This window comes from Panthera leo, chromosome C1 (genome assembly GCF_018350215.1).
Source record: "Panthera leo isolate Ple1 chromosome C1, P.leo_Ple1_pat1.1, whole genome shotgun sequence".
NCBI classification, from domain to species: domain Eukaryota; kingdom Metazoa; phylum Chordata; class Mammalia; order Carnivora; family Felidae; genus Panthera; species Panthera leo.
The window spans coordinates 129251323-129263532 of NC_056686.1; the positions used below are offsets into that span (position 1 = coordinate 129251323).

At 39.7% G+C, this 12210-nt stretch overlaps 1 protein-coding gene across 1 annotated transcript; it reads right to left on the reverse strand.

The window, feature by feature from the left end:
* Window positions 1–1591: 1591 nt before the first annotated feature.
* On the reverse strand, window positions 1592–11846 carry LOC122225990 (peptidyl-prolyl cis-trans isomerase A-like). The gene is given in 4 exon segments (XM_042948659.1): window positions 1592–1911; window positions 1914–2112; window positions 10402–10545; window positions 11787–11846. Coding segments are annotated over 4 exon segments (723 nt in total).
* Window positions 11847–12210: the final 364 nt, after the last annotated feature.

Below are 12210 nucleotides of genomic sequence, written 5' to 3' on the forward strand. Positions count from 1 at the left end.
TTTCAGTCACAGCCTGTTGCTTTCTCCTTCCATATATTCTGTCCAGTTGCAGCGTTTCTCAACGTATGACCCACAAGCCACGTGTTTTAGTCTTATAGAGTGACATTTGAACAATGAGGAGTCTAGGGTCACACTCTAGGTGACCTGAATCAGAAATTCTAGATGTCACTCTATTTTTAATAAGTTCTTCAAGTAATTTTTGAATACCCTCCAACATGGAAACTTCTTTTCTAAGACTCCCTAATAGAAAAATTAAAATCAACTGTTTAAAGGCATTTCTCATCCATTCTGCACCTCGTTTGATCCTCATTGCATTGCTCGGAAGTCAGTTTTATTATCATTCTACTCATTCCACAGATGAGGAAACATAAAGATGAATCAAAGACATTAAGAGATTTGTCCAATCCACACAACCAGTAAGGTTTGGGGATAACATTTCAAGTCTTCTCTTTCCAAATCCAAATTCTATGAGCTTTCCATTATATATTACCAGCTTCCCACCTTGGCCTGTAAAGAGAGAGACTTTGTTCTATGTGCCTTTAGTCAATGCACTCATCCTTCAAGACTGTGGTACATATTGCAGGTGTTCTCACCAACGTCCTGAACACCATCTTTCCAGTCTATGTGGTTGGTCAGACTTCTGCAAGCACCTAAGATTCTCTGTTTAACATCTTTCTCTTGATCTGAGCAAGAGGCAGACTTAAATGTCAGGGAGTCAGCGCCCCCAGGAGCCAATGGCATATGGGAGGTACAGCTAAATACTCTAGCCTTGTCACCTGGGGCGGGATGAGGCAAATTTGAGATGTGTTCCACAGAGAGCCCCAGAGATGTTCAAGTGACACACTGCTTCACAAAACTTCCTTTTATCCCCTCCCTTCCCTCTCCCATCTCACGTTCTCATTCTCCCCTGTTATTTTCTGGGGATCCCCTGACAAATAAACTACTTGAACTCACATCTTGTCTCAGAGTCTGCTTCAGGAACCCAACTTAAGACAAAGCCCCTGATTAAACATGGATTTTGAATTTCAAGTGACAGAAACACAAATCACACAATGAAAACAACAGAAACTAATGCACACAAAGTTGAGAAGTCCAGGTACAGACCTGGCTTCTGATGCAGTCAGCTGCACACGTGCAAAGGATGTTAGCCTTTCTGTGGCTCTCTCTCTGGTTCTTCACCTCTCTCCTTGCCCTGACATCTCTCTGTTTTGTTTTTCTTCACGTGGTTTTATTCTCAGGAAGTATTCCATGTTGAAACATGTTGGAACCTGAAGCAAAAGGAAAAGTGTGTCCCCCCCATTTATCCATATTTTTATACATTTTATAATATACATTTTAATGTCTTTTTTTCCTAGAATTAGATTTTTAGTTTTGTCTTTTATTATCCTTATTTAGTTTTTACTTCATAATCACAAACTTAACTCTGCAATCCAGCTAGATTTGGGGGGGACTTAGGAAAATATGGAACCCATAGAACTGCAGCAAGAGCACAGAGATTATAAGATAGTTCAAGCAGATGGGAGTGAAGGGGTGCTCTCCTGAACTACAGAAGGAATAATCTGCTAGTTAAGTTAAACACAAGTCAAATTTATTAGATCTGTGCATAGTAAGCAATGGCGATCTTCTTGCTGGTCTTGCAATTCCTGGACATAAATTGCTCCATGGCTTCCATAATATTCATGCTCTCTTTGACCTTGCAAAAGACCACATGATTGCTATCCAGCCACTCAGTCTCAGAAGTGCAGAGGAAAAACTGGAAACCGTTTATGTTAGGTCCAGCATTTGCCATGAACAAGATGCCAGGACCCGTGTGCTTCAAGATGAAATTTTCATCATCCAGTTTCTCCCTGTAAATGGACTTACCGCTAGTGCCATTATGGCATGTGAAGTCACTACCCTGGCACATAAATCTTGAATAATCCTGTGAAAGTAGGAAACTTTATAACCAAATCCTTTCTTCCCAGTGCTCAGAGCACAAAAGTTCTCTGCACTCTTTGAATCTTTGTCTGCAAACAGCTTGAAGGAGATGTGGCCCAAGGGCTTGCAATTCCTGGTGATGTCAAAGAACACGGTGATGTCTGGGTGGCATGGGTGGCTCTGAGATGGTGGCGTCTGCAAGCTCCAGAAGTAGATTTTGAAAATATTATTGATGAGCCTGCTTCAATTAAAGTTAGATTATAATAAATTATTTTAGTGTAAAAAAATATTTATAATTAAAACAATATTTAAAATTTTAATACACATACTTTTAAATTTTTCAATACTTTTTCAACTACTTTACTGTTCTGGGAAAAAACTAGCCGTTAAAAAATAGATAAAAACATGGATATAGGGGGCACATTTTTCTTTTTACCTCAAGCTCCAATAGAACTCAATATGACATTGTCTTCATTTAAGTTTTTTTTTTTTTTTAATTTACATCTAAATTAGTTAGCATATAGTGCAACAATGATTTCAGGAGTAGATTCCTTAGTGTCCCTTACCTATTTAGCCCATCCCTCCTCCCACAAGCCCTCCAGTAACCCTCAGTTTGTTCTCCATATGTATGAGTCTCTTCTGTTTTGTCCCCCTCCCTGTTTTTATATTACTTTTGTTTCCCTTCCCTTATGTTCATCTGTTTTGTCTCTTCAAGTCCTCATATGAGTGAAGTCATATGATATTTGTCTTTCTCTGACTGACTAATTTCGCTTAGCATAATACCTTCCAGTTCCATCCACGCTTAGCATAATACCTTCCAGTTCCATCCAGTGCCATCCAAATGGCAAGATTTCATTCTTTTTGATTGCCGAGTAATACTCCAATGTATATATATACACCACATCTTCTTTATCCATTCATCCATCAATGGACATTTGGGCTCTTTCCATACTTTGGCTATTGTGGATAGTGCTGCTATCAACATGGGGGTGCACGTGTCCCTTCGAAACAGCATACCTGTATCCCGTGGGTAAATGCCTAGTAGTGCAATTGCTAGGTCATAAGGTAGATCTATTTTTAGTTTTTTGAGGAACCTCCATATTGTTTTCCAGAGTGGCTGCACCAGCTTGCATTCCCATCCATTTAAATTTTTGATATTTTGTTTGTCATAGGCTATTTTATTTTATTTACTTATTCAAAAATATTTATTTATTTTTTGGAGAGTGTAAGCAAGGGAGGGGCAGGGAGAGAAGGACAGAGGATCGGAAGTGGGCTTTGTGCTGACAGACTGACAACAGTGAGCCTGATGTGGGGCTCAAACTCATGAACCATGAGATCATGACCTGAGCTGAAGTCTGACACTCAACCAACTGAGCCACCCAGGTACCCCTGCCATAGATTATTTTAATTAATTTTTATTTTTAAAATGTAAACTTAAATATTGTTTATCTCTATTTCTGAGTCTTTTTGGTATGTCCTCAAATTTTGCAAACTGGTATAGCCACTGTGGAAAACAGTATGCAGATTGCTCAAAAAGTTAAAAACAGGACTGTTCTACCATCCAGGGAATCACACTACTGTTTGTTTACCCCCAAAATACAAAAATGCTAATTCAAAGGGACACCTGCAGCTCTATGTTTATAGGTGCATTATTTACAATAGCCAAATTATGGAAGGAGCCTAAGTGTCCATTGATAGATGAATGGGTAAAGAATATATATAAAAAAGAAGGAAATCTTGCTATTTGCAACAACATGGATAGAGTTAAGAGAGTATTATGCTAAGTGAAATAAGTCAGAGAAAGACAAATACCATATGATTTCACTCATATATAGAATTTAAGAAACAAAACAAATGAGTAAAGAAAAAAAAAGAGAGTGACAAACCAAGAAATAGACTCTTTTTAAAAAAATTTTTTAATGTTCATTTATTTTTGAGAGAGATACACACACACACACACACACACACACACACACGCACGCACACACAGAACGCAAGCAGGGGAGGAGCAGAAAGAGAGAGAGGGAGACACAGAAGCCAAAGCTGGCTTTAGGCTTTGAGCCGTCGGCACAGAGCCTGACACGGGGCTTAAACCTACAAACTGTGAGATCATGACCTGAGCTGAAGTCTGAGACTTACCTGACTGATCCACCCAGGCACCCCAAGAAATAGGCTCTTAAGTTTAGAGAACCAGCTGGTGGTTACCAGAGGGGAGGTACATGGTGGATGCGTGAAATAAGTAAAGGAGATTATGAGTACACTAATCATGATGAGCACTGAGTAATGTATAGAATTCTTGAATCATATATTGTATACCTGAAACTAATAAAACACTGTATGTTAACTATACTGGAATTAAGGTAAAAAGTTTTATAAAAATAAAATAAAATAAAATAAAATAAAATAAAATAAAATAAAATAAAACAAAACAAAATAAGTAGGTGTTCCCTGCTTATGACTGCTTCAACAGAATCAGCCACATCCCTCCGATGGCATGATATGTCCAATGGTTGATCCTACTGCTATTTTGGCCACATCGCTAGCAGCCCAGTCCTCTGCTGACTCAGACTGTTGTACCCTACCTGTAAGACTCTGACTCTCAGCCTCCTCCATACTCTTCAGGCACCCACAACTTGAGAGCATTAAGTAACTGGGGAGCTGGTATCTCTCCTAATCAGGATGATAGCTGAAGCTGTTCTCACTGAGCTGGTTATTCTAGCAAAAAGATTTCAGCCCAGGACTCCCTCCTCTTGAGATGTAGAACTCTCTACACGAGGGCCAGAATTGCTCAAATTGGTTGTGTGCTCTCAAGACCTCACTTTCCATCTTCTTGCTGCCTTTTGAACTCAGTATTTAGCCCAAGGCTCCTCAGAACACTCCGCACCAGTTCCATTAACAGGGATAACAACTAACACTGCATTAAGTTGATCTCCCCAGTGGAAGTAAGCAGTTCTTATCCATGGGGTCATTTCCAACATATCCAGGGCTGCCAGGCACCCCTGGCCATTGTTCTGGGCACAGGGAAAAGACAGTCAGTAACTTAGGTCTCTCCATGACAACTCCTGCGAACCATCTTCTTTCGCAAAGTCAATTGCCTTTTCTAATATCTATCATCTTTTGAGAACTCCGTTTAGTGTTCTTGGACAGATGGTGAGTGAGAATATTTTTTAAAGTTAGTTGTATTTTTACATACTAGCAGCCAACAATCAAATTAAATTTAAGAAAATACTTCCATTTATGGGGTGCCTGGGTGGCTCAGTCAGCAGTCCTACTTTGGCTCAGGTCATGATCTTTCCGTTTGTGAGTTGAGCCCCATGTTGAGCTCTGTCTGTGCTGACAGCTCAGAGCCTGGAGCCTGCTTTGGATTCTGGGTCTCCCTCTCTCTCTGCCCCTCCTCTGCTCATGCTCTGTCTCTCTCTCTCAAAAATAAATAAACATTAAAGAAAATTTTAAAAATATATGAACTTTCATGCATACCTCACACTATATACAAAACTTACCTTAAAACGGATCATATGCCAAAATGTACAACCTAAAACTATAAAATTTATAGAAGAAAACATAAGATACTCTTCGTGCTTTTGAGTTAAAGTTTTCTTAGATATCCCACTAAAAGCATGATCCATAAAGTGAAAAATAAGTTGGACTTCATAAAAATTATAAATGTCTAGTCTTTGGAAGATACCATTAAGAGAATGAAAAGCCACACCTCTGTGGGAGAAAATATTCACATTTGAAAAGCATATAACTGATAAAGGACTTGTATTTATATATATATATATATATATATATATATATATATATATATATGAATTATTATATATAATATGTTATATATAAATATAATAACATGGATAAATATCAACATAATTATTCAAGGGGCACCTGGACAGCTCAGTTTAGCGTCCAACTTTGGCCAGGTCATGATCTGATGTTTCATGAGTTTGAGCCCCGCATCGGGTTCTGTGCTGACAGAGGCTGGAGCCTGCTTCAGATTCTGTGTCTCCCTCTCTCTCTGCCCCTCCCCCACTCATGCTCTGTCTGTCTCTCTCTCTCTCTCTCAAAAAATGAGTAAACATTAAAAAAAAATTGTTTAAAGTAGCCAGATTAAAAAAAGTTATATGCTTTTGATTCCAATCACACATTTCTAGAAATGAATACTAATCTATGGTATTGAAAGTAGAACCACAGTCATCTGGGGTTGGGAGATGGGGCAGAGGGGAGGGAATGCAGGGAAGGAGGGAGGGATTAAAATGGCAGGAGGAAACTTTTGGGGCTGATAGGTATGTTCATGTCAAAAGTTATCATAAAGTGCACCTCAAACATGTGCAGTTTATTTTATGTCAGTTTAACCTCAACAAAATTGTTTCACACACAGCATCCATCTTTGGATATTATAAAGCAAACGTCTCTCTGCTTTTCAAAGCCTTTCATACGTCATACATACTATTAGCTTCTCAATTTGTCCAGTTAGTTGATTCCCCTTCTGTTTATAGAATTCATCATAAAGTAAGTGTGTTATTCTTGAATGTGTGGCCCAAGAAGTCTCAGAAGGGTGACTAACTCAAAATTAGGGATCACTGTTGTTTCTTACTTAAATCCTAAGAAAAGCCAGTCTCCTCCCTATATCCGAATGCTATTGCTGCCTTTTTTTCTCAGAAGTAGCCTCTCATAATTGGAGTAATTTTACTTTTTCCTCATATTGTTTTAAAATCTCTTCATTTCCTGGGGTGCCTGGGTGACTCAGTCAGTTAAGCATCCGACTTGTTTGCATCCCATTTAGGCTCAAGTCCCGCATCAGGCTCTGTGCTGACAGCTCAGGAGCCTGCTTCAGATTCTCTGCCTTCCTCTCTCTCTGCCCTGTCCCCACTCACGTGCTGTTACTCTCTCTCTCAAAAATAAATATTTAGAAAATAATAAAAAAATAAAATCTGTTTTTTTCTTAGTTCTTCCTGAGGGAAGTCTAAAGCAGTGCCCCTCAAGTATGGTCCACAAATATTCCCTGATCCACAACAGATACATACAAAAGTTGAGAATAAGAGTATAGAAAGCATTATAGCAATTTTGAGGAGTAATTATACATCTATTAAACCTAAGAATTAAAAATCGGGGCTTTATTTTATATGTCTTTTTATTATTTTTCTATTCTTTTTTGAAGTTATAAATTATTTTTGTATAGAGTATATGACTTTCCATTTGCAAAATAATTGAACTGAATATTGGCATAGAAAAATATTTATAATTACAAAATAAAAAGAGTAACCTTTTAAAAAACATATTGATCTCTGAATTCTGTATAGGAAAACATTTTTAAGAACACCATAAGGAGTAGTTTCAGTATAGGGGTGCCCGTGCTCCAGCACAGAGCCTGGAGCCTGCTATGGATTCCGTATCCCTGTCTCTCTGCCCCTCCCCCGTTCATGCTCTGTCTCTTTCTCTCTCATAAATAAACGTTAAAAAAAAAAAAAAAAAAGAGTAGTTTCAGTATAATACCAAAGGTCTAGAGCCTGGCAAAGGACTACAAGGTTTAATTTCTGCCTCTTACACTTGCTAACTGACTTGGGGAAATTACCTATTCTGTGCCTTTTTAACTATTAAATAGTAACAATATACTCATCATCATCATGAAACCTGCCGTATAGAGTCTAGAAATCTATGAAAATTGCTTTGAAGAAGTCCTGGCTCACAGCAGGTATTCAATAAAGGTGTTATCTGTTAATAATTTTTTTGAGCAGTTAGTCACGTCGAGAGGTCAATAAAGTACCCAAATCCCTTACATTAAAATGTTTTAATTATTTATGAGTATTAATTAGAAAATGACCTTTTCAGAGGTGAGAGCTATATCAAATCAATCTTTGCAACCCTATTCTCAGTGCTGGTGCCTGGTGAGGAATTGGCACTAAGTAAAGATGCCTAGAGCGCTCCTCTCCAGGGGGCAGGCATACCTGGCTCCTCTTGCCATCCAATCTCAACTTTCAGTCTTTGCCTCAGAGCCTCCCTTCAGAGGACCCCCTCCCCTCCTCCTACCTCCCCCCCCCTCCCCTGCTGTGAACACAACCCATCCTGCCCTATCACTCTCTGGCATGTTACCTGCTTTCCTTCCTCCCATCTCTTATCACTGTCCCCACTTCTCTTTTTCTCTATTGGTTTTCTTATTTGCTATTTTTCTTCTTCCCACTAGAATATAAGGTTAATGGACTCAGGAAATTTGTTTGTGTTTTTATTTGCTATTTCATCACATCAGTGCCCAGAACAGTGTTTGGGAACATAGTATTTTTCTGTTCATTTTTTTAAAATTGTATTTTAAGGACATATCAATTCACAACCACTGGAAAATAAGAAAAAACAAAATGTAAGACACAAAACTGGCCCTTTTACCACAGATAGTTTGAGGGACACTGATTTAATGGGGCTTATTTACCATTTCACACATACATAAACTGAGCCGCAGGAACTTTCAGGGACTTACCCAAAGGCTAATAAGTGGTTATGTTGTAGGACCAGCGTAAAACCCAGATCCCTGGATCCTGGCCTCTCCCTTCCTGCTGTGGACTCCCTTGTCTTTAGCAGGACAATACATTGAGCTTCTTAGATGGTTCAAGTGGGTGGGTTATTAAACTTTGGATTGGAGGTGACCAACAGAGTGCTCTTACTCTGAATGTTTCTCCTATTACTGCAACAGATGATACCCCAGAAAGTTGACCTAAAACAGTGGGGTTCTATCCCTGACTGGCGAGCAAGGCCAGGAGTTTCATTAATACTGGATTTGCCTTGCTAAGTAAACATGCTTATTTGGTTTTAATATATTAGGCTTCGCGATTCAGAACTAGATTAAACTGTCAATCATCCCCCCATATTTCATATTGTTTCCTCTGGGCAGGGGCATGTGTGATGTTACACATGTCTCGCCAATAAAACAGCCCTCTGGATTGAAATCTGTTCAGGACTTATAGCAAGATGTCAAATTAATTGTACCGAAATAATGAGTTAGCACCAAATGCTAATTAAATATTGATGAAAGTCATACTTTCAATTATCTTCATTATGGCCCCATGTTTTATGTAGGCATTAAGTGCTTGCAGTACAGCTACGTCTGGTAATTAGCTCTGCACTATTAAAAAAAAAAAAAAGCCCAAGTTATTGTCCTACATGTTAAAAGCACTTAGAAACCACTTGGAAAATGGAAACTCTGAAAAGAGGTAGTTCTTTTTTTCTGAGAATGTTTGAACTTCTATGAATTCCATACTTCCTGTTTGTAGTAATGGATACTCCTTTTTTTTTTTTTTTTTTTTTTTTTTTTCCCCCTGACTGGGCAGATTAGAAATCAGAAGGCCCCTCAAAGTCCCTATTGAGCTCTGCTGGGTCATGGCTTTTTCCACTCTGGTTAACTTCTGGCAGCCTTTTCTTTTAAACACTTACCCTGCCTTTGACTTTTTTCCTGCCTGTAGGCACAATGGTTGCCTCAGGCAAATATGACCATTGCTACAATTTGTTGTGTTGTGATTCAGGTGGTTGTCAGAGAGCGCAGTTATTGTGCTGCCAGCGTTCCAATCACCTGGATTACTATTTATCTTGTATACCCCCCAGCCCCACACAGGTGACCCAACAAAGGAGAAGGTGGCCAAGAATGTGGATGATACAGTTTGACAACTAATAGATAATAACATTTTCCATCCTGGCTGTATAGTAGAATAGATGTAGCGTCTTTTAAAACATAGTACCTTACCTGATCTTACGTAGGGCCACAGCCCATATGTGTGTGTGAACATATGAGTGTAAGGACAGTTTAATGGGTCCTTAAACAGTATATGTATACTCTGCCATCCTTTCTGGTGGGAAGGCTTTCTCCACTTCTGTGCTTGAAAATTTCTCTCTCCATTCATTGTCAGTGATGCACTTTTTTTTTGAAATGTGAACTTACTTCGTGCTGGTTGGTCATTTGTTTGTTTTCAGATCCTTTCCTTTCAATATAAAACATGTTCATGGGGATAGTCAGGTGCCACCTTGTCATGAAGCCATGGAAGCAGTATGGACTTGGAGTCTGGAAGCCTTGGGCTTCCATTCACATGTGGTGAATCCTGACTCCACCATTTGTTATTTACTGGCACTTTACAGAAGTTATTTAACTTCTCTGACCCTCAGTTTCCTCATCTGCGAAAGGGAGGTAGTCAAATCCACTTCCAAGGTTGATATGAACACCAAATTAAATACTCTACAAGCATGTTAGGCAGGTGGTTAATCGCCCACAAGAAGGCTGCTATCTGAACCACTTGTAACATGTAAAAGGCTCTGCAAGAGATTCATAGAAAATGCTCCATAAATGTCATTTAAAAAAATTAATTGGATTCTACAGCTGTTTTATATTCATTCACTGAGTCGAGGTAGAAATAGAAAAAAAAAAAAAGAGCTGGTTCTGTTGAAGACTTCTTCATCTGTCATAGGCTAAACCATTCTGTCCTGCAGAACACGGCTTTTGTCACTCACCAGCTCATAGTCCTCCAGTGGCTTCTGAGTGAATGCCAAAGTGCTCACCTTGTATGAACGAACCCTGGCCACTTGTTTAGCATCAACTCCTACCAGGCCCCCCTTGCTTACTGGCTTCCAGTCACACAGGTCTTTGTGCTGCTCCTAGAACAAGCCAAGCAAAGGCCCATCAGAGTCTTTATGATTTTGTGTCCCTTCTGCCTCGATCCCTCTTCTGCATCCTTGCATTTAAGCTGGCTTCCTCATTTCACTTGGGTCTGTGCTTAACTGTCACCTTCCCAGAGAGACGCCTTGACCACTCTACATAAAGCAGCACCCATCTCTCTTCTTTAACCTGCTCTATTCATCTTCCTAGAGTTTAGCTAGAATACTTACTGTCTGCTTATTTTATCATCTGTCTATCCTTCTAGAAAGTATACCCCAACACAACAGGGACCTCAGGAGTTCACTCATGTATCTAGGTGACTGCTTGACAGGTACGGAATGAATTAATGACCAAAAGCTGGTGGTAAGAAGGGAAAGGGAAGTAACATTGCTGAGCACTTGCTCTGCTGGGCCACGGTCCAGGCTATACAGTCACTCTTTAGGATACAAGGTCCTCACCGTCGCACACATCAGCTCAAGACTCACAGGCAATAAGTTGTTGCCAGTGCAAAGTCACAATGTCCAAAATCACAGTTATGATATTTCCCCTCATCCTGCTCTGGGCCCAATGGATCTTATCTCAGTGAAGGTAGCAGCATCTTCTCAGTTGCTCAAATTAGAAAGCCAAGAGTTGGGGTGCCTGGGTGGCTCAGTCACTTAAGCGTCTGACTCTTGATTTTGGCTCAGGTCATGATCTCACACTCCTGGGACTGAGCCCCACATCAGGCTCAACATGGATTTCAGAACCTGCTTGGGATTCTCTGTCTCTCTCCTCTCTGTGCCCCTCCCCTGCTTGCATTCTCTCTCTCTCAAAATAAATAACCAGACTTGGAAAAAAAAAAAGAAAGAAAGTCAAGAGTCTTCCTGGAGGCACTCTCCTCCCTCACTGCTCATGTCCAATCCATCCGGAGCCTAGTGACTTTATCTCCTAAATATCTCTCAAGTCCATCTGCTTCTCTCCATCTTTATTAGCACTCTAGTCCAAGGAGTCATTAGTTTTTAGTTGGATCTTGTAGTACTTACTACCTGGTTGACCCTCTTTTCCACACTTGCTCTCTAATAACCCATCTTCTACAGAGACCTGAGAAATCATTACAAAATGCAAAACTGATTATGCCCTGCTGTCCTTCCCTTGCTAAAGTATTTCATTAATTTCCCATTGTCCTTAGCACCATACTGAGGTCCTAAATTTGGCCCACCGTGTACCATTTTGTCCTTGCCTCCCTTCTATTGGTTTCTACCTTGCTCACTGTGTACTGGCTACTCTGATCTTGGTCCGTGTTTCTAAATAATCCAAGCATCTCCCGTGCTCAACCTGCACACTCTCATTGCCTTCCTGCCTTTTGGCCAAGTTTTGGTTAACTCTCATCCTTTTTGTTCCAGCTCAATTATATGTCAGAAATATTTCCTTCCTATCCTACAGTCTAGGGACTGATATCAACCATCACAGAACAAGTGGCTTCTTCAACAGGGAGTTTACTACAATTGTAACCAAGAGATTATGAACTTATGCCTATCTTTCCCACTAGATTATAAACTCCCAGAGATAGCATTCTATAACATTTATCTTGTGGATGTTTTTCCATCACTTAGTCTGGGGTTGTGCATAGAAAGCACTCCATAAATGTTGAATTAATGAATGTGACCTCACTTTGAATGTTGGAC